The sequence below is a fragment of the Mauremys mutica genome, chromosome 13 (assembly GCF_020497125.1).
Source record: "Mauremys mutica isolate MM-2020 ecotype Southern chromosome 13, ASM2049712v1, whole genome shotgun sequence".
In the NCBI taxonomy this organism is placed as follows: domain Eukaryota; kingdom Metazoa; phylum Chordata; order Testudines; family Geoemydidae; genus Mauremys; species Mauremys mutica.
Genome location: NC_059084.1, coordinates 18,724,608 through 18,747,922, shown reverse-complemented (window position 1 = coordinate 18,747,922; position 23,315 = coordinate 18,724,608). Strand labels below are relative to the sequence as shown.

Genomic DNA, 23,315 nt, shown 5'->3' with positions numbered 1-23,315 from the left:
CCAGTTTACTCAGCGATACTGACCCGAGACACTTTCCCAAAAGCTTTTGGCTCCCCAGGTCAGCAAGGGCTAGAAATGACTTGGAGGAAAAGGAGCAAATAAAGAATTAAATAAATTGGTGCTCGCCCCCCTCCCATCGCCCCCCACCCTTTCTATAGGTCCGGGCCGGCTGCAGATTTGCCTGGGCTCCAATTGTGTTCCCATAATCCACTGCTTGTACATTGGGGTTGTAGCAGTTCATCATAAGAACATAAGAACTGCCATTCCAGGTCAGACCAAAGGTCCATCTAGCCCAGTATCTGTCTACCAACAGTGGCCAATGCCAGGTGCCCCAGAGGGAGTGAACCTAACAGGCAATGATCAAGTGATCTTTCTCGTATGCAGGCCTGCACTTTTGAAGAGCTTTACCTTGATTTTTGTGGTCCAGCTTTGCCAGAGGAAATCATAGTTTCATGTGTCTCCACACTGGACAGGGGGGTTCTCAGGTTTAGCTAATTAATGCCAGTAAAATGCAGTGAGAAAGTTACTACTGCAAAATATTATCATTAGTTACTATTTAATTTCTTCCCACAGATGCAGATTATTCTGTTAGGAAAATACTTGGGAGGCTATTTCTGGAGATGGAGCATTAGGGAGTTAATAGATGTGATGTTTACTACTAGAACCTGATCATAAATGCCAGGAACTTTCCCTAACTACAGCCAACTGGAAATGCGTTCTTCTTAAGTTTTGTAAACCTGACTTCGTCGACTGAGGGAGCAGATCTAGTGGCTAGTGCAGACAACTTGCGGTCCTAACTCTGACATCTTTCTCCTGACTTGTTTTGTTACCTCAAGCAAGTCAGTCCACCTCTCAGTGCCTGAATTTACAAAGAGGCTAGGTGATTTGCCTAAGATAATACAGGAAATCAGTAGCAGAGGTGGGAATTGACCTCAAGTGTCCAGACACCCAACCACCTTCATTAACCAGTAGGCTGTGATGCTTACTTCTCCTTTGATCTGAATACCTTGAGGATTACAATGATCTCTGGTATTAACATGAAAACAGGACACACAGTAGGAAAGAAAAATTGCTCCTCTCCAACGCAGAAATTCTGCAGGTTGAAGGAGAAAAATCCCCACTGATATTGTCCAAATTCCCTGCAGACTTCTGTGGTCCCTGGCTATAGCTGAGATACATCACTCTGTGGGAGGACTTCCTGGGTACCCAAAGCATGGTCAGTTCTGTTGTAGCTGGCTTTAAGCTGGGAAGCACCATCATACGTTGGCATGTGTGTGAGCCAACATGTGACACTTCAGTTAACAATAGCTCATTTGATCCCAGCATGAGACTGTCAGCTGTCACTTATGGTTCCACAATTCACCCAGCACACACCAGGGTATTTATAGCATGCATGTAAGAGGAAATTGGAATTCCCAGTGTGGGTTTTTCTTTTAAGTATATATTTAGATTTCTTTGCATCTGTGGTGATTCCATGATGTAATTTGTGCACCCTTTGCAAAATGGCCTCCCCTCAAATGCTTGAATCAGCTTAAATGCCTTTTGAATTTAGAGTCACATCAGATTCTTGCATCTTCTAATATTTTATTAGAATTCCTGTTTTCCTTCTTTTGCTCTCTTTTTAATGCAAATTATGTTTTATTGAGAGAGTGGAGTACAGAAAAGCAAAATGATACAACACTACTAGGAAAACATGCATCTGTAAACAAAACTGTAATGGTCTGAATTTTCATTTACACGCAAATCCCTTTATACCACTCTGCCAGTTTAAAAGGGCGTAAACGTAGCATAACTGGGAATCTGGCCCACTAGCAATCAAATTCCAACCAAGTGTTATACAAATGGAATTCCTTCATGTCAATCTTTCTTAAGTCAGGATGTTCCTCTCTCTTTCACTGAGTTTTATTTTAAGTACGTGATTTTTAAATAATACAACAACCTCCAGTTTATCTGCAGACTTGAGTTTATGGGGATCAAATAAAGACCCAGAAATCACATGTACACAAAAGAGAAAATAAATGTCATTTATTTTCTTTTGCATGGTTTCAACCCATGGCAGTAACTCCCATGACTCATCACGTGACACATCAGTCATTTCTATTCACAGTGCTGTATCCTCCGGATTCAGGCCATGACCAGTTGCACACATCTGGCAGTGTGATGTCTCATCGTAGATGAATCCTCCCCCCTCTGTTATGGGTGCAAAATAGAGCTGGGTGAAAAATGCTCGCAAAAGTTTCGCAAATTCATGTCTGTTTTGTCAGTTTGGTTCAGATGGAAAAAAATTTGAAAAAGTCAAAACCTTTTATGTCAATGTTTTCAGACTGAAATGTTTTGAGTTTTGGGAGTCAAAATGACTTTTTATTGCAACATTTTTGTCTTATTTTTCTTAAAATGCAAAAAGGTACAAGCACTGCTCAGATTTGAAACCAAATGTTTCATTTTGCGTCAACCAAAATATTTCTTTCAAGCAAAAATGTTTTTTTGTTTTTGTTTTTTAACTTTTTGCTTCACTGAAAACGCCAAAAATTTCATTTTTGGGTAGACTTGAAACAATTTTTGTCCTGATTTTTCAGAACTATCAGTGAACTGAAAAATCTATTTGCCCAGCTCTTGTGAGAGGAGTCCTGGACTTACACAGCTACGTTCCCAAGGGTGCGTCTTCACTGCAGAGTTAGCTTTGGGATTGGGATGCAAGTCTCAGCACCCAGATTAGCCTAGCCTGGCTGTTAGCATCCCCACAGCAAAGCTACACCTATGTTACTGTGTCCTCACTGGTTCTGCACTTGACCATGCATCCCTGGGGGCATATCCCGTGGTTCTTCTTCGAATGCTTGCTCACGTTGATTCAATTCTAGGTGTGCGCACACCCATGTGCGCGGCCATCGGAGATTTTTGCATTGGGGTACACGAAGGACTGGCTGTAGTGCCCTCTAGAGTGCCATGCTCATGCCACGGTTTATCAGGCACTGACAGCCCACGCCCTCTCAGTTCCTTCTTACTGCCCATGGTGGTCAGTCAGAGCATCTCTCTTGCTTGTCAAGAGCTAGTGGTTTCTCCCATTGGACTTTCCCTTCAGGCCTTTGTTTGATTGTAGTTAGTGTTAAGTAGTTGTTAAGTGCATAGTTAGCTGATAGTTAAGGTCCCAGCGGGGACTTCGTCCCAAGCGGGGCATGCCCCAAGCTCCCAGGTTTAAGCCCTGCTTGGTCTGTGGCAGGCCTATGCCTGTGAGTGACTTCCCCGACAGCTGCCTTAAGTGCTTGGGGGAATCACACATCAGAGAGGGTTGCTGAATCTGTAAGAACTTTTGGCCTCACATCCAGAAGGACAGGGACATTTACCTCAGGGCTCTCCTGATGGAGTCCGCTGTCTGCCCGGCTTCCGAGCCCTCTGTGCAGGCCGCACTGGATACTTCGGCCTCCGTGCGCAGTGCACCACCAGCGCCCAGCTGCTCTTGGCAACGTTCGCTGTCGCCAGTGCTGGAAAAGAAAGCAAAGAAGCGCCCACCGGCGCCAAGCAACAAGGCCCGGGGTCATACAGTAGAGAGACCAGGCCTGTCTGCTAACCTTCTCCAGAGCAACACGAGCATGCCTCTGCAGCTGGGGCTCTTAGCCCTCTTAAAGGTCCGTCACTGACTCTGGTGAGCAGAATGAGACCCACCATCCTGCCTGCACCATCATCATCCCAAACCTAGGTGCAGAGAGAGCACAGTTCAGCCTCTTGCTAACCCGCATCTAGATGTCGGTCTCATTCGCCGGCAGTGTGGGACTGCTCCCCCTTGTGTTACTGGTCTCCACGGCACCATTCCCCCCAATGCCAGTTCTCCCCGGTACTGAGACCATTCTCCCCAGTATAACAACCGGTCACTTACGTGTGGCCAACACTCACCGGTAGCCACAAACAGCAAGCAGACACAGGAGTCGATGGCTCCTCCCTAGTCTCTGGAGAGTGATTCCTCTGGTACAGAGGCCCAATTCAGCCCATTGCCTCAGTCTCCATGATGGGATTGGGCACCGGAAACTGCTCTGCTGTCCATGGCACCTCAGTGGCAGCAAGGCCAGTGGTCAACACAGTGGCCATATTGGAGAGCCTGGGGAGTTCTGGTGATGATAATGCCTCCTTCGCAGCACGCATCAGTGGCTGTGTTGGAGCGAAGATCGACGGCTCCACTGGCACCAGGCCCAGTACCAGAAGCTCGCTCTGAGGTTGATGTGGAGTATACGGCGCCCACCCCCAAACCTCCCTCTCCAGCAGCTGCCGAGCCCTCGGCGCCTCCACTGGTGGCCAGGGCCTCCTCCTCTTCTCCAGATGAGGCAGTCGTGGGACGTTCCAAGGCCAGCCCCCCAGATGACTTTAAAGAACACCAAGCCCTTCTCAGGTGAGTGGCCGAGAACTTGGGGCTGGAAGTGCAGGAGATGGCAAAGCAGGAGGACACACTTTTCAATGTCTTCTTGGCCTCCACGCTCCCCCGGATTGCCCAATCTGTACATGATGGGGTCCTCAAGATTGCTAAGGCTCTGTGGCAGACCCCATCCTCTATCCTACCCACCTCGAAATGGGCTGAGAAAAAGTACTTTGTGCCAGCCAAAGGTTTCGAGTGCTTGTATACCCACCCTCCCCCATTCTCACTGATGGTGTCAGCAGCCAACGAGAAGGAAAAGCAGATTCCCCCCTACCACTACCCCCAAGAACAAAGAAGCCAAGAAACTTGATTTATTTGGCAGAAAAATTTATTCAACAGTAAGCTTACAATTTTGGGTGGCGAACCACCAGGCCCTTCTGGGCCGATACAATTTTAACCTCTGGGACAGCCTCCTGAAGTTCCAGGACTCCCTTCCTCAGGGTCAGGCTCAGGAGTTTGGTACCTTGGTAGAGGAAGGGACCGCAGCAGCTTGGCAGCGAGGGTTGTCGCATTGGTGGTGGTTATGCTATGCAGCTTCTGGTTCCAAATGGCGGTCCTTTTCCAGGAGATGCAGGCCTCAATTCAAGACCTCCCCTTTGATGGAGTTGGGCTCTTCTCCAATCAGCTGGACACCAGGCTACACGGGTTGAAGGACACTAAGGCTATCCTTCGTTCGTTGGGCATGCAAGAAGGGACACCGGGTTTAGCCATTGCCGCCCTTCCTCCTCTCTCTCACCAGCCCAGCCCGGACCTGCTAAGCACCCGAGGGGGACCAAAAATGATCATTTTGAGGGTGCACTCAAGAGCAATTCCCCAGTCAGCTGGCTGGATCCTGCCCATCCTTCCCTCAACCACCTTTCTCCCTACCACTCGTCCTGGTCGCGGGTTACCTTGGACCACTGGGTCCTGGACATAATAGCTTGGGGCTATACCCTGGAGTTTGTGGATACCCCTCCTTCCCACCCCCCTGATTCCCTGTCCATCTTCAGGCATCCCTCTCATGAGCAACTCCTGGTTCAGGAGGTTGACAAGCTCCTGCAGTTGGGGGCTGTGAAGGTGGTTCCTCGGGACATGGAAGAAAGAAGATTCTACTCCCGATACTTGCTAATCCCAAAGGCCAAACTGGGGCCTCAGACCCATCCTGGACCTGTGTGGCCTCAACAAGTCTCTCAAGAAGTTTAAGTTCCATATGGTCTCCCTGGCCTGCATTATCCCCTCCCTGGATCTGGGGGATCGGTACGCCGTTCTCAACTTAAAGGACACTTATTTCCATGTCTCCATATTCCCAGGACACAGATGGTTCTTGTATTTTATAGTGGCAGGATGCCACTTCCAGTTCACGGTGTTACCCTTTGACCTCTCCTCAGCCCCCAGGGTGTTCACGAAATGCGTGGTGCCAGTAGCAGCTTACCTCAGATGCCGGGGGGTTCAGATCTTTCCGTATCTTGATGACTGGTTCATCAAGGGCAGGTCTCTGTGACAAGTGCGGAGAAGCCTCGATCAGGTATGCTCCACCTGCAGCGCCCTGGGCCTGTTGATAAACATGGAAAAGCACACGTTAACACTGGTCCAGTGCATAGAGTGTATCAGAGTGGTTCTCGATTCCCGGGCCTTCCTTCTGGAAACACACTTTCAGGCCATGGTGGATCTCATTGCCCATGTGAGGAGACATCCGATCACCATGGCCCACACTTGCCTGCGGCTGATGGGCCACATGGCAGCGTGGACATACATGGTCAGGCATGCCCGGCTTCATCTGCAACCCCTGCAAATGTGGCTAGCAACGGTCTATGTTCCCAGCAGGCATCCCTTAGACTGAGCAGTCACTGTGCTGGACCGTGTCCTCTCGCTCTTGAACTGGTGGCTAGACCCCAAGTCAGTGCTGCGGGGGATTCCTTTTGTGTACCCATCACTGTTGCTCACCCTGGTCTTGGACACATCAGATCTGGGCTGCGGAGCCCACGTGGGCGAGCTCAGCACCCAAGGTTGCTGGATGCAGCACGACTTAGCTCTTCATATCAACGTCAGGGAGCTCAAGATGGTGCGCCAGACCTATCAGTCATTTTTGTCCCACCTGAAAGGCAGGGTGGTGCAGGTCCTCATGGACAACATGGCCGCAATGTATTACATCAATAGGCAGGGCGGTACCAGGTCCTTGGCCCTGTGTCAAGTGGAGCTCAGCCTCTGGGTCATTTTTGTGCAGAACACCATCCACCTGGTGGCCACTCATGTACCTGGAACCAGGAAAATCGTGGCAGATTGCCTCAGCAGGACCTCCTCTCGCCATGAGTGGTCACTCCATCCAGAGGTGGTCAACCTGATCTTCCGACGATGGAGGACTCCCAGGTGGACCTGTTTGTGTCCAGGCAGAACAGGAGGTGCCACGTGTTCTGCTCCCTATATGAAGGGGACAAGGGTTCCCTGTTGGCCACCTTCCTGATCCAGTGGTCGGGAGCACTGATGTACACCTTTCCACCAGTGCCGCTTATCCACAGTGTCCTGCTAAAGGTGAAGCAAGACAGAGCATGCGTCATTCTCATTGCCCCGCGTGGCCTCACCAGCACTAGTTCGACAGGCTGCTGAGTCTTTTGGTGGCTGACCCATTGCAGTTACCTCTCCGTCCGGATCTGCGATCCCAGAACCACGGCAATCTGCTGCACCCGAACCTGGTGTCACTGCACCTGACAGCGTGGCTGCTCTGTGTCTAAGCATGGACATGCGAGAGTGCTTTGCAGCGGTCCAACAAGTCCTGCTGGGCAGCAAGAAGCCTTCCACCAGGGCTACCTAGGTGGCCAAGTGGAAGCGCTTCACATGTTGGACCTTGGATAAGCTTGTTCGTCCTGAGGAGGCCTCGTTGCAGGACATCCTGGACTGTTTGCTGCATCTAAAACTCCAGAGCTTGTCGCTGTCTTTGGTCAGGGTGCACCTGGTGGGCATTTCTGCAGTCCACCCTCCGCTTCAGGGCAGGTCTGTCTTCACCCATCCCATGACAACACAATTCCTGAAAGCTCTAGAGTGCCTGTACCTGCACGTCCAAGACTCGGTTCCCCCGTGGGACCTGAATCTGGTGCTCTTGAAGCTCATGGGCCCTCCTTTTGAACCCCAAGCTTCCTGCTCCCTCCTGCTCTTTCCCTGGAAGGCGTCCTTCTTGGTCACTATAGTGTCGACATGGCGGGAGTCCGAGATCAGGGCGCTCACGTCGGAGCAGCCCTATACGGTCTACAAGGACAAGGTCCAGCTGCACCCACATCTGGCTTTTCTGCCCACGGTTGTTTCCCAGTTCCACATGGGCCAGGACAGTTACTTACCAGTCCTCTGTCCAAAGCCTCACGCATCAGATGAGGGGCGCAGGTTGCATACACTGGATGTCAGATGGGCGCTGGCCTTCTACATCGATAGAATGTGGCCATTCCCTATGCAGTTGTTTGTTGCTGTCGCGGACAGGATGAAGAGCTGCCAGGAGTCAGCCCAGAGAATTTTGTCTTGGATCACGGTGTGCATCCGCAGTGCTACGAGCTGGCGAAGGTACCCCCACCAGTGGTTGTGATGGCTCATTCCACTAGAGCACAGGCGTCTTCGGTGGCCTTCCTGGCACAGGTGCCGATCCAAGAGATCTGTCGGGCCGCCACCTGGTTGTCCATCCATACATTCGCGTTGCACTATGCACTGACCCAGCAGGGGCGATTCCTGAAAGGTCTGCCGGCTTTGGCAGAGCTGTACTACAAGCTGCACGACGGTGAACTCTGAGCCCACCTCCATGGATACTGCTTGCGAGTCACCTAGAATGGAATCAACATGAGCAAGCACTCAAAGAAGAAAAAAAACGGTTACCTACCTTTCGTAACTGTTGTTCTTCAAGATGTGTTGCTCACGTCCATTCCACCACCCGCCCTCCTGCCCCTTGGTCGGAGTTGTTGGCAAGAAGGAACTGAGATGATGTAAGGATATACCGTGGCATAAGTGCGGCACTCTAGAGGGCGCTACAGCCGGCTTTACCGGTACCGCTAAGGCAAAAATCTCCGATGTTCACACACATGTAGGCACGCGTACCTAGAATGGAATGGACATGAGCAACACATCTCGAAGAAAAACAGTTATGAAAGGCAGGTAACCATTTTTTCTTTGTGCTGAGAGGCTCTAGGAGTCATTCGAAGTTAATTATGTCAATTGCGTGAGAACTTGTCTATCCTCTGGGTGAAATCGTGGGAAAGAACTGGAGGACTGTCATTTCTTGAGTGATTTTGCCTGCATCCTCACTACAAAGTGAGCAGTTTCCAGCTTGAGTGAAGCACCCAGGTAAAACCCACACTCTCAGCCGGGCCAACCAGCCCAGACTTAAAGCACCTCCAAACACAGGTCAGAGGTTTTTTTGTGTGGATAGTTGGGGGCATTGGGCTAAAACCCAGATAGGGACCTTGGTAACTGTGCAGTGAAGACATACCCCAAGAGGGCTGCCCCTCTTTTGTGGGTGCCACTCAAGTAGTTAGAAATACAAAGTGCTCATATTTGCACCTGCAGTTCATTTAGACGGGTGCAAAAAGAGCACCTATGTTGCCAGTGCAAATCGCATCAGCCCTTTAGTGAGTATTCTGCACGGAGTCCCAGCCAGTATCACAGGTGTAACAAAAAGGGGCAAAAATCTGCAGGGAAAGGGCCTCGCTGAAATGTCGCGCTCAGAGGCAGGCGACAAGGCAGAGGCTGAGCAAACGCCGGCGAGTGAGAGAGGCGGGGAGTGCCGGCATGTTTGTGAGATTGTGAATTATTCAGAGGGAGAACACGGCACCAGCTGAGAGGCGAGGAACCCAAAGCAGGCGGGGAGGCTGCTGAGCGCTATTTTGAGGAGACTGAACAACTGGTGGAATGGCCTCCAAATAATCTAGTTGCAGCCAGAAATAAATGGCCCTGAATGGGTCTCTTTATGATTGACAGGAGCGTGCAGGCAGGGCAAGGTGGCTAAAATAAATCCTATACTTCTCCCCTACCCCCCACCTTTGGTAGGAGTCACCCTATACAGGCCAGAGTTAGCAGCATACTGCTCACCCCGCTGATTTTTAGCGGGAGTCAATCAACTTCCAGGCCAGGCTCAAAACCTCAGTTAATACTTGGGGGAAGGGAGAAAAAGAGATTGAACGGCTAGATCAGGGGTAGGCAACCTATGGCACCGGTGCCGAAGGCGGCACGCGAGCTGATTTTCAGTGGCACTCACACTGCCCAGGTCCTGGCCACCAGTCCGGGGGGCTCTGCATTTTAATTTAATTTTAAATGTAGCTTCTTAAACATTCTGAAACCTTATTTACTTTACATACAACAATGGTTTAGTTATATATTATAGACTTACAGAAAGAGACCTTCTAAAAAGGTTTAAAATGTATTATTGGCACGCGAAACCTTAAATTAAAGTGAATAAATGAAGACTCGGCACACCACTTCTGAAAGGTTGCTGACCCCTGGGCTAGATAGTCCACTGCAGGGCGACTGAAAGGCCTGTTCCTTTGGAGCACATACTCTGCTACATACTTCTGTGTTCCCCAGAAGCTCTCAGGTTCAGCAGAACCACACAAGGGATGCTGTTCCCAAAGACAGATGTAGGTGGCATGGCTTGAACAGGAGCCAAAAGCCTAATTCAGAGCAAATAATGTTCTAATGTGTGTTGCCTCGGTCTGTTCCCATACTGCAGTTTAAGATTAGCTCGAATTATTATTGATCATTTGTATTACCACAGCACGTAGGTGCTCCTGTTGTGGACTGTCTAGCACCCCATTGTGCTCGGTGCTGGACAAACACTTGACAAATTCATTGTTCAAAATGCTTCGCCAAGTAATTCCTGCCAGTGGTTCTTGCTCTGCTGATCAGTCACAGGCAGCATGTTGTATTCGATGTTCACAACACAAACTGGACCCCTGGTGTATTTCTGTTCCCTGACCGGCTAAGCAGAGCTCTTGGAACCAGGTTTCTGGTCTGAATAGTCAGGATTACAAATGTAAAATTTGCTTTACATGAATGATGTGCTTGAATAGTCCCTTAAAATTCACTGTCTCTGCCAGCACACTTGTTTGCGGAAATACTTGGCAGAAAGTGACCACAAAAGGGGCGTGAACTCAGATTGAATAGAGTCGTTTACTCAGATGAATAGCCACAGACATGTTTCACTTAGGCACCCACCTCTAATTAAATCCGGGTTGTTTGCTCTAGTGTAGGCAGGATTTTTTGGCAATTGTACTAGACGAAACAGGCTCCATCTTCTCCACCACCTCTCAGAAGGATTCTTAGCAGGGGTGTTGGATTGGGACCATGTGGAGTGGAAGGAAGCTGCAACCAGTGGGAACATGACGTGGTCTCCTGCATAAGGCACTAGGGCTCTGCCACTAAACTGCTATGTGACCTTGGGCAAATCACTTCCTCTCTCTATGCCTCTGTGTCCTCTCCCACCCTTTGTCTGTCTTATCTATTTAGACTGCAAGTGCTTTGGGCAGTGGCCGTCTCTTACAAGTGTATGTACAGCACCTAGCACAATGCCGCCCTGGTCTCAGTTGGGACCTCTAGGCACCACTGTTATATCAGTAACAATAACCACCCTCCTGTAGACCAGGGGCCAAAGTACCATCCCTGCATCCTCACCTTTGCCTGCTGCCCTTTGACAACTGGCATAGGCCAACGACTACCCCATTCTGTTCAGATTCCTGCACTCAGCCCCCTGGTATAGTACCTTCCAGCAGTGCTTTAAGCGATGTAGCCACGCATCTATTTGTTTGTTTTTTCATCATCTCCCCACAGGGAGAAGCGTGTGCAGGGCATGTTGGGTTGGTAGGGTTTGGTTTTGTTTTAAAGAGGCTAGATTGTACTACTGTACTTCAAAATATAAGCAGGTTTGTTTGGTGGGGACTTGCTGTGCAGTCTTTGTGCAGGGCTACCGAGAAGCAAAGATTTACTGATGGGCAAACAATCTAAGATGTGTTGACACCAGCAAGTCAGATGAGGTCAGATGTCAGAGTGAAATCTAAATCCTGGAGTCACCTTGTGGAATTGTGATGGGTCTTTGCTCTGCTGTTCTGAACAGGATCTCCATGCCAGAGGTCACTGAGCTGAACATTGCACAGGTCTGCGGAGCTGCTTATAGCCAGGCTTCATCTACGCACTTGGCTGTCACAACAGGCCCTTTTGCCTGGATGACTCATTTGGCTTTCCCTGTATAGGTGCAGGGAAGTCCAACCAGGGAATGACTTTTTATTTTGACCTATAGCTCCTTGTCTCGGTTTTCCCTTAGCTGCCTGTTTGAAGGGCAGCGTCAGAGATAGAGATAAGTGTCAGTTTCCAATGTGTGGTGAATCTCTTCTGAAAACATACTGTGATTGTAGGAGTTTAGATGTAGTGAAGAAAATCCAACCTGGCTCTTTTCACATGAGCGGGTTAGAAAGTCCTTTCTTCAGGCAAAGGGAAATCAATTCATGGAACAAATTTCTAGGGCAAGTGACTAGAACAAAGAACAGAAGAGTGAGAGACGTTCACATTTGTTTCAGAAGGAGGGGAGTGAAGGGATCTGGAGAAAGACAGGAAGATGAGGTTGAGGCTATGTCTACACTGATTTTCCTGCGCGTGTACACATACCTGCACTTGCTGTCATCATGCTAGTAGCGGCAGTCAAGGCACAGCTGAGCCGTGTCAAGTACAAACCAATGGGTATGTACTCTGCACAGTCAGGACTCTGGGATCCTATTCCAGCTCTTCACATGACTGACTGTGTGACCTGGGAACATCACCTTGTATCTCTATGCCTCAGCTTTTCCATCTGCGTAATGGAGAGAACAGCAGCTACCTCATTGTGTTTCGACTGAGCTGCGATTGTGATACTGATTGTTTGTAAAGAATATTTTGCTTCTTGGGTGAAAGGAGTGAAAGGAGCTACAAAGGTATATGGGAGAATTTTTATTTCCCTCTCCCTAGAATAGCAGGGATTTTTCTTTAGTTGACAGGTTTATTAACAGAGAGGGAAAGAATCTTCTCTTGGGCTTTTCAGTGTATCCTTTAACCCGGAACGGGGTGTCATCTTCAGTAAAAGTCCCAGCTAGTTAAGTCACTCAGAGAAATGCAGCAGGACTGTTTAGCTGCTGGGAAATGCAACAAAAGGCTGGTTTGGGAGGAACTTGAATGAAATACAATAATATTCTCTAGGTGGGAAGAACCTTCTTGTCTTTCTGCATATTATGCATTTTTTCAGGGGAACCCTGCAGGGTCTGTGTGTCGGTTTCAGATAAGAATGTGTTGAATCACCGACTGGTGCCTGTATCAGACTGGCCTTGCAGAACACAGGATGAACCCATAAAATCAGGGCTGTCCTTAAAAATATAGTATGGGTGGTACACAAGCTTCCTGCTGGGTCACATCCAAGCTATTGACCTAGATCATCTCCCATGGAACTAGACAATCCCCATAAGTGGGCTTCAGAATATTTTAAGGTAAAGGCTTAGTTACTTGAACCTGGTGCTTTATACAGAGTCCATGTCAGAAACAGCACATGCCGAGTTCAGGCAGGAGGCCTGCAGGAACCAACCAGCACATGCAGAGTGAGTTACCTTGCCTTGACCTGAAGAAGAGCTCTGTGTAGCTCAAAATCTTCTCTCTTCCACCAACAGCAGTTGGTCCAATAAAAGATATTACCTCACCCACTTTGTCTCTCTCATTTACCTTATCCTAGGCTAGTATCTTGGCAAAGTGACAATGTAGACATTACAATCTGTGAGCAGGTCCTGCTTCTAACTGAAGGGAGCAATCCCGGCCAATCCAACTAGACTACAGGATCTTTCCCATCTATAATGTCTATGATTCTGAAAACCCTCTGTTCCTGATTTTCGGATATTTAGTTAGGGAGGTGCAAAGTTGGGTCTGTGATGCATATTAGTAGAGAGAATCTAACTTCCTGTTTGTACCTACAAATCAGGTCATTTGATGTGTAGTATTTGCACCTGCAGTGAAGTGCAGACACAAAAATGTAGGTGCAGTTTTATGCAGGCACAAACTTGCACCCTCAAAAACAGTTGCCAGGTCATGGAGCACCAAAAAAGTAGGTCCTTTGTGTTCTCACATGATAACAAGGATCGGAAGGGGCCCTTAAGCATGTGTTCACGTAGACCCTTTAGCTCATGAGAACCAAGAAGGTGGCCAACTACTCATAGAGGATGCTAAACATCTCTTCCTTTCTTCTCCTCCAGGCCCTGAGTACCAGAAGAGGAAGCTGCTCCAGGAGATCATTGAGAATGTTGAGAATGTGGCGAACATGGAAGCGATTGCACTACCAACCAAATCGCCACCACCGTCAACCCCTCCAGAAAGCCCTCAGCTCCACGAGAAAGACTCTGCCCACCGCAAGGAAAATCCAGCCCGAATGCCATCTCCGAGTCCTGCTGGAACGCCACCGGAGGCAAAGCGGGCAAAGCAGAGTTCACAGAGGGATGGCTTCCTCAGCCCAGGCAACTGGAATGGGGATCACAGCAGAGACGGGAGCCTCACAGGAAGTAGGCCCAGCACACCATCCCATGCACTGTTGGCACCTGGGGAGAAGGCAGCAACCAGCAGCAGACCTGCCTCACAGAACTCCATTCGGCTCAGCAATACCAGGACTTCAGCAGACCAGATGGAGATCAAGCCCCTTCAGAGGATAGTGCAAGAACCTGATGTTGAATTATACCAAGGCTATCACAGCTATGCAGTGAGGACCTCCCCAGTCACTCCCCCCTTGGACTTTGAGGAAGAACCATTCCCTGTCCCCAAATCACCTACCAAGTCGGTCTCCCCAGAGCCAAGAACTGACGTGAGGGCTATTGAGCACAAAGCAGAACTTCAGAGGAGGGGAGGTACACCCATCACTCAGCAGGAACCAGCACCTGAAGAGAAACCAGTGCCCAAAGCAGAATCTAAACCAGAGCAGCCTGCACCAGAGCCCAAACATAAACAAGAGCTGAAGCAAAACCATGTAGCCGAGCACAAGGCTGCCGTGAAAACAGAAGCTGCAACTGAAGCCAAGCCTGAGCAAAAGACTGAGACAAAGGCTCTGGCTAAACCTGAACCTACTGTGGTAGCTAAGAAGGAGCCTTCCCCTGAAGCAGTGACACAGGAAGTGGATGAATTTGAAGAGGTGATGTTGCATGGTAGCCTATTAGAATGGGAATTTTATGCATGTGGGGCCAGATTTTCAAAGCCGCCTTTGAAATTGTGCATTTACTTGGGGTGGTTGCACACCTCTCACCAATTTGCATGTGCAAGTGTGGGTACAAAATCTGCACATGCACTTTGGAAGGCTGGTTTGAGAGTTCAACTTCTGGTGAAGCATCTTGCCAGTATCTTGGTTAATTCGAGGTAATTTAAATTTAATATAACTTTAGATGAGACCAGATGCCCCAGCATTTCTTCTGGCCTTAAAATCTATGAAACTATGAAAGATCTCTGGGATAGTTTTATCCATGCCTAATGCAAGGTTTCCTGCTAGCGACAGAATGGCTCAGGAGATTGGGAATTGACCTTTCAGCTCCAGTTCACTGGTTTGTATCTGGAACAACTAGGCAGAGAATATTAATAAGTGAACCTCAAAAGGGTCTGAAGGTTTAGATACTTAGAGTTTCAGAGGCTTCTTCAAACTTTTATGACCTAGAAATTAGGCTGGAACCCTCATAAGAAGTGGCTTTCCCAGGGTTAGGCTGGACTGGTAATACCACAAAGATAGTGTTTCTCATCTTATTTAAAGATAGTTCTGCTTCCAGTCTCAGGGGAAAGAGGTGCTTGGAATCTTTTGTTACAAATATTAATTGTTTTGATTGTCATATGAAGTTTGGGTTTGACTTTCTGTCTCAAGGTAGGGGTGATTGATAGGGTGGGTTCTTATTTGATCCTCACTGGCTTACCTCTTCCTAATCAAAAGCTGTTGTTACCACCAGGTGGGTTGGTGGCCTGTATCAAGAGAGCCGTGGTCTAAAGCCAGCATAATGGCCTAGTGGACAGATGCCCACTTCACAAAACCCCTGTCCACATAATCTATCTAAGGTACTTTTATGGCCCTCGTTGCCATAGTACCTGAGCGCCTCAAAATCTTTTTACCATATTTAGCTCCCCAATGTCTCTGTGTTATTACAAATGGGGAGCTGAGGCACAGAGAGACCAACTGTGAGTTTCAAAAGTAACTGGTGATTTCCCGTGCTTCAATTTGGGGTGCCTCAACCTGAGACAATGTAAAGGGCCCTCATTTTCAGAAAGTGCTGAACACCCATCCTCTGAAAATCAGGCCTATTTCCAGTATCTCAAGCTAGGCTCTCCAAATTTTAGACACTCAGCGTCATTAGTTGCTTTTGAAAATCTTGGCCTAAGTGACTTGGCCAAGGTCATACAGGAAGTCTGTGGCAGAGTGGGGAATTGAATACAGGTTTTCTGTGCTCCGGGCTACCACCCTAACCACTGGACTATCATTCCTCCCTAATAGTGGGACAGGCCCCTGCCCTGAAATTGGGATCTGAATGTTCCCTGAAGCTCCTGATTGTGTTCTGATGCCAGGTTTAAGAGAGAAAGGGGCTGGCCAGCAGATCAGGATCCCAAGTCTCGGGGGCAATTGAATCTGGGGTTGTGGTTTGGGCTCATGGCTTGAAGACAGAAGTTTAAAAGTTATTCTGATCCAGTCTGAGGTGGCCCTGATGACAAGCATGTGAGGGTGACTGATCGTTACAACCTCAGGTTACTGTATAAAAGTGCCCCCTTGAGAAGGAATCCAGTTACTCTTCAGCCTGAAAGTAATATGCATTCCATGTGATGACCTTTGTTAGCAGCTCATTTCTCCTCCCCCAGTTCAGGTAATGGCCTTTCTTTCCCCGGTCATTGTAACCCCAACTGCTGCTGTAGTCTAGCTATGCAATTCACATGTGCGACACTAAAGGGACCAAAATTGATCCACAACTTCTGGCTTTTGTGCAGTGTAATCATTTCCATGCATCCAGTTCCCTTTTGGGTCCCATAGCCATTTGTAAGAGGGGTTTGTTTGTTTTTTCTCCCAAAGTAACTTTCACAGCCAGTCCTGCCTCTGGATGAAAAAGAAATTGTCACACAGAAAATTATTGTCCAACATTGTATTTAAAATGTTCCTTTGTCTCTCTCTATTCCTGGAATGGTTTTCACACACCAGATGTGGGTGTGTAAAATAAGCCTGTGCTTCATCTATCTCTCCACCTACGAGGAAATTAAAATTTTCACCCAACCCCATGGCAGTGTTGGAGCATCAAATAATACAATAAAACGACGACGGAAAATCAATATCACAAGAAAATGGCTTTTCTTTTCTCAACATGCTATTTTCTCTTCTAGTCCCACATTAAGACAATCTAGCAAAAATAAAGTATGTTTTTCTTCTTAAAAACAGCAACATTGCAAACATGGACAATTTGTGGCAGAGGCAATGGAATTTTGAAAAACAACTTGAAATGAATTATACTAGTTGTTTGCACAAGTCCAGAGTGACTGCCATGGTCTTTTCAGCCTGGTCAGATAGCGAAGAAGATTTAATCAAAGAACAAGAGTGAGAGCTGCTGGATACTCAGCACTTTTGAAAATCAGGCCAGTTATTTAGGTGTCTAAACTTAGGCACCCATTTTGGAAAGAAATTGGTTTCAAAGTGTCTTTTGAATTGGGTGGTAGCTCAAGGAACTGTAGCTATGTCTGCATTTGAATCATGGTGGTTAATACTTTGCTTTGGCTTTTTTCCCTTAGGGACCTAACACAATCATGATCTGCATGGTCATCTTATTGAATATTGGTCTGGCCATCTTATTTGTACATTTTCTGACATGATGTGCCCCTCAGTCAAGGTAAGATCGACATATACATGGAAATGAAAGAGTGGAATGAGTTCAGTGGGAGAAAATTCCCTGCTCCTGTTTTGAATATTTCCTTAAAGAAAGACTCCAATTTCTTTCTTTTTAAAATGGCCAACTTTGCCGGCTGCACCAATAATTCACAGCCAATAATTTATTCAATAAGTGTCGCCTCTTTTTGTTGTTGCAATTAGTTTGCAAACCAATAGGGATTCTCAAATGTGTTATCAAAAATATTAGCTGAAGAATTCTTGGTCAGTTGTTTTTTCATGGGGGTGGGACTTCGTTTTTCAACATTCACATCGGAACTGTTTTGGCTGAGTGTAAGTCACATGATCTACTTTTAACCTCGCTCCCCCACCCCAGTTAGATGAGCATGACTTACAGAGTAAGATTTCCAGCATTGGTAGAGCTAGCCTGGTTCAGATAAGGGTTAAACTACGGATCAGAGACTGGTCTGGACACAGAATGGGGATGAAGGTTTAGCCTAGGCTTGGTGGCATTAAAATCTTGCACGCAGTCCCTGTGACGCTACAGGCCCAAACAGTAAATCTCTCATAAATTCACACAAGCTTTCTATCATCTTGGGCTGAAAATGTGCAAGGAAACTATTGAATTTGCACCCTAATCTTAGTCCTGACTTGGCCTCAAGCCTGAATTAATGCTCACAGGCCCTTCTTCAGCTCATGCCCATTCAAAGTTTGACTCAAGCTCCCGTTCTGTTGGGACGACCAGTAGCTAAAACAGCTCAGCTAAACTCTGCTTTATTTAGCTTAATGTATTAATCATTATTCCAACGGTGTGAATGAAACCTGTGAGGGGAAATACATTAATAGTCTTTACTGCCTTTTGCAGTAGGATAAACAGCAGCTCTTAGCGGCCTGGTTTCAAGTTCATTCCAAATCTGCCCACAGACAACTTGCAGCACGGGAAGCATGTGTTTCGGTCTTAAGGACTGAGCCCAGCTTCCTCCCTTATAAAGGATCCAGGCAGAAAGGGAGATGCCATCCTAGCACACTCCCTCTGACCAGAAGCTCCTCATGCTTTCATACAACATACCTAGGAATGGTTGTACATATTGCTCTTCACTAACTCTTCCATTGATCTTTGCCCGGAACAGGTGTTACCATTGATGTAGACCATGGACCTTGGCAGGGATTAAACTCTTGGACATATGGAAACATCAAAGAGGAGGACTTTAGAACCCAAAGTTGCACCACAAACATGAACCTTAAAATAAAGCTTTCAGATTATCTGGTTAGCATCACTGCTCCCAGTTTGCGGGTGACTCTCCAGTCCAACAAAAAGAAGCCTGGATTTTTGCAACCCTTCCTCATTTCTAGGAACTAGCCATTGCCTTAAAGTGTTCTCACCAAAGTCACTGATCGTGCCAGGGAAGAGGGATTTATCTGTAGTTGTAGAAGCATGTACACTTAAGTGCCCTGTGTTCTTTGACTCCCTTGATTGACTCCGTGTCAGAGATTTTCCCAAAGAATGTCAGTAAACGCAAGGAGATAATACAATGCACACATTAGCCAGGAACACTCATAACAGCCAGGCCAGAGCTGGGGATGTTCAACCACTCCACTAAATCCCAGAGTATTATCAATCCACTGTTAGCAAAAGCCTTAGGCTGCTTCCGCTGCTGCTACAGAAATGGAGTTAAATTATTTACTAACAAGGCATAGCCTTGAGGGAACCCATACTTGGAAGTCATTGGTGAAGAAACCAAAAGCATTTCCTCTCCCAGCTTCCGTAATAATTTCCTGCTGAGGGGCAACTGAAATTGGGCTGAGTGTAAAGCAAGCAAGCATCCTCAGACCCGATAGCTGGATCACACATGCTACTGCTGCTGAAGAACCAGTAGGGAGGTTGCATTGCGTTGTACATGCTTGACAGATAGGCTAATCAGAGGCTGTTTCACTTGAGTGGGTAAATACTAGCAGATGGAGACTATGTCTGCTTACGGACTATGCAGCACCCACACACTGGGTCTTGTGGCTGAGAGTTGTCCACAACACCAGCAGTTAGGATCATTTTGCAGCAAATTACTCCACAGCTGTAATTTTTGAAGAAATATTTGGCCCGAATTCCTTTGTTTAAAACAAACAAACAACCCCCTCCCCCAGTTTAAATGTTGCATTCAGAGCCTGATGTAAGTTGCTATTAAACTAGGCAACTAGCTTCCAAATACAGAGATGCCATTATTGCTCCTCTCCAGTGTCTTCTCTCGCTCATCCTTGGGCTGCAGGCATGGCCTTCTGTCCTTGTTGTCCCAACAAAAGGGAATGGATTTTTCAAACAATCGTATGCAGCACCATTAAAATGGAAGAGCTCAGGTATTTCTGTGAGAAAACAAAACAAGGGATCCAGTCAGACTCCAGTGTATCTGGGCCTCATGCTGAAAAAGACCCAGCACATAGGCGTTAACCAGCAATAAACTAAAGAGGGGACAATTCTAGGCAGTGTTCTGGTGTTCTAGACACAGAGGCCTTAGCGATTTGCAATAATCCTACAAAGAACTACAAACTGACAGTCCGACTGTACTTTTGTAATGAGATACTTCCTTCACAATATGCTCTGACCCGTCGCAATACAAGCAGATAACGATGGCACAGATGAAGTTACAGTTTAGTGTGAGACTGAGTGCTCGGACAGTTCTTTCTTTTTAAAATCGATAAGTATTTTGTATCAATTTCTACGGTATTTTTAAAATGTATTTACGGTGGATCATGCACCTCATGTACCCTGAAGTCCCACAGCACAGTACCAGCTGGGAGAACGTGAGAGAGAGAAAAGAATGGCAGAAAACTGATGGATAAAAGGGGAGGGAGGAACAGTTCCAAATGCCAATCTGTAAGGATTTCAGATACAATGTGGCAAATGTGCGGGGGTTAATACAGATTGGAGACACAGGGGTAAAATCCTCTGTGCAGTTTAGGTATAATTTATCAGTTGTTGAAGATAAAATCAGATAAACAGGAGTGATAGTTCTTTTCTCTTTCTCCACCCCCCCCCCCACTCCTCACACGTTTATTTTGTGACTATATTTAGCTCAGGAATGTTGCCACAGTAGCTCTTACATTAATTGTGGGAGGAGAAATTAATTTGATCCCTGTCTGGAAACCATGTGTCTGTTCCAGCCCTGAGAAAGCAGAGAAGTATCTCTTAGGAACTTTCACAGAGCACAGCGTGGTAGCAATTCATCTTTTTTGAACCTGTCTTCTTTTTCTAAATATAAATGTATTGTAAACACCAGGCTCAGTTGCTTTGAAATTTTATGACCCATTTGCTGGCACTTAGTTGCCAGCTGTACCGTTTCAATATGCCTGTTGCTTTTTTTAACCACGTATATGACTGAGAGATCTAAGAGATCTTTATTTATCTCTAAGCACAAAACCGGATCTTTTATAAAATGCTAAGGCGATTTCTCTCCCAGTTTGTATGCATGTGATGTGCACTCAGTAATGTGCTTTGTTCCCAGTAATGTTCTGAGAAAAGTAGGTAGATTTGCTTTTATAAACAAAAGCCCTAAGGGGCTACATGCATATATATATACACACACACACGTAGCCCCTTAGGGCTTTTGTTTCTTTAGATGCAAAGTAACAGATTTACCTCAAACTGCATGCCTTCAAAAATGACTAGGATATTTTGATAAACTTTTCAGGTCTTACAAAGATAGAGAGACATTTCATTCTTCACAAGGACTGCCTTCTTCACAGGTTTTGCAAGATGTGTACTGTCCACGATCGGTGTAATACCAGCCAGAATTTTTAGTCAGTTCTGCTGGATTACGTGCAATAATAAACAGTTATCTGCTCACTTTATTTATTGTGTATTTTTAGAATCAAAGGCCGGGGAGGGTGTGTTTAGGACATGGTAACATGGCTTCCTTGCCTCATTTTTTAAAGGAATGCTTAGGATTGTGTAACCCAGAATTTGACTTATAACACCTGACTTTGTTCCCTTACATCTGTGTGAAAAATTCATGGCTTTTTTAAGGAATGCTTTTTCAAAACACGTGTCAATTCTGGCTTTTAAAAACTTTGATGCCAGCAGCCCAGCTCCCATTTAGAACCCTACAATTAAAAAAACCAGGCATGCTGCTCAAGAGTGACCCCACAACACTGTAACAAATAAGAGTACAACATTTCAGCACTCAGGGAAGAGACCCTTCAGTAAATAACAAGCTAGTGTGTGCAGATCTTTGCTCATGAGCAACCTACAGTAACCAATTTATGAATACCTACAGGTACAGTAGAGGGGAAGTCATTGTACTTGTGGAACCGATTTTAATTTCAAGGACGAAGTTTTCAAAAAGTGGGCAACTTTGAGTACAGCCCAGAACGGAAATGTCACTCGAAGGGCTGGGGACTGGGGTGGATGGTGTGGGAGCACTACAGAGGCAGCCTACTCTGCCCATTGGCCCACACACGCCCCTCGGTTTCCCCTGCAGGGTTATTCACCGGCTTCAGAACACTCGCTGCCTTCCTCAGCTGAAGGGCTGGTTCAGCCTAACGCGGGTTGTTGGTTTGGGAGGGGGACAGTTTGGGAGAAATAAAGGAGACTCTCACCCCCATCAAGACGTATCTGAAAGCTGTGAGACGATATGCATGTTACTGCAAGGGAAAGATTCCAAACCTAATACCCCGCAGAGATTCCAGCCCAGAAATACCAGCTGCAGTATAGAATGGTGAAGCTGTAAAATAACTCTCGAGCAGAAAGTGATCATGCCAACCAAAGGCAGCAGTTGTCTTCCTATTCCCTTATATTTGGGGCGCTAGAACCCTCTGCTGGAAAAGTGATGCCATTACACACTAAAGTGTGATACACACAGACCATGAATGTACACTAAGACCAGAGCAGGCTTTGTGAATATGGCTTTGGGCGTGGTTTCGCTATACAGAATTCTAATGGAAATGGTGAGGTCATAGCTAATGGGAACTGATCCTGGTAAAAGTGGGTGAGTGGGATTAAAACCCTAGGGCCAGATTTTGAACAGTGCACAGCATACAGCAGCTCCCATCTGCGCACTTTTGAAAACCTGGCCATCAGCTTCTATGCCTATGGAAGGTGACAGATGATAGTGCAGCCTCTTCACAATCAGCAGCCCTGGGAGGAGGCTGTGAGCTGGCACCTTTGCAGACTCCATACCTGGGCTCTGGTGCCTTGCCTCTCTCAGATGATTTCATTAGCCCCTCCTGCTGCCTTTTCTGGATTCCTTACAAGTCCTGGCTATACACATAATGTGCACAATGGGAGAACAGGTTATCTGCTCTCTAAATCCTGGCCACTTGCTGCTAGTCTTATGCATCCAGGCATAGAGATGCACTCACGTGCACATGCATATGTTTCGACAGCCGGGTCACCATTGAAAAGTCAGCCTTTACCAACAACTGCCACACAGGGAGATGTGATATAGCTCAGTGTTCTCCTACGTCTAGAATGAGAACTACAGTAGTGACTAGAATAAGAATAGAGCCAGAAAAACACAATTAGAACAATCATATACTGTGGTGTGGAAATGCAATAAAGTTCAACTTTACAGTGGTGAGCACAGGACATTGACTCATAGATGCAAACCTGTCCTGTACATTGAGACACACAGACAATGGGTGTACAGACACACAGTTGTACAAATATGTCTTACACACACACACACACACACACACACACACACACACACACACACACACACACACACTATAGAAATGTAGGGCTGGAAGGCATCTCAAGAGGTTCTCTAGTCCTGCCCACCATGCTGAGGCAGAATAAAGTAAACCTAGTCCATCCCTGACAGGTGTGTCGGAGAAAAACAGAGTTCTCACTCTCTGGTTGGGTGCAGCAAAGTCAGATACTTTATTATCTCTAGCAATTGCGTGGAGGGAGAGAGCTAAACAGGTCTCTTGCCAGGTAACCAATTACAGCAGCATTTGGTTGCATACAATAATAAGCAACAGCTGCATTTTGTTTATACATAGGTCATCTTATTTTTCTCACTTCTATTTAGACTCTAGTCTACATTCCATATCTAACACAAGGTCGCACCAACGTCTCACACAGGTCTT

General features: G+C 46.9%; 1 protein-coding gene across 3 annotated transcripts in view; it reads left to right on the top strand.

The window, feature by feature from the left end:
* JPH2 (junctophilin 2) overlaps positions 1-20,756 on the top strand; it is a 66,557-nt gene extending 45,801 nt beyond the window's left edge. For 2 of the 3 annotated variants that reach the window (XM_044986345.1, XM_044986347.1), the window contains exons 4-6: positions 13,609-14,531; positions 17,141-17,238; positions 18,365-20,756. In XM_044986345.1, the coding sequence (XP_044842280.1) occupies positions 13,609-14,531; positions 17,141-17,221 (1,004 nt within the window). In that variant the 3' untranslated portion in view covers positions 17,222-17,238; positions 18,365-20,756. Of the gene's footprint in view, positions 1-13,608; positions 14,532-17,140; positions 17,239-18,357 lie in introns of all 3 variants that reach the window. The other variant, XM_044986346.1, reaches the window with a different exon arrangement.
* The last annotated feature ends 2,559 nt before the right edge of the window (positions 20,757-23,315 follow it).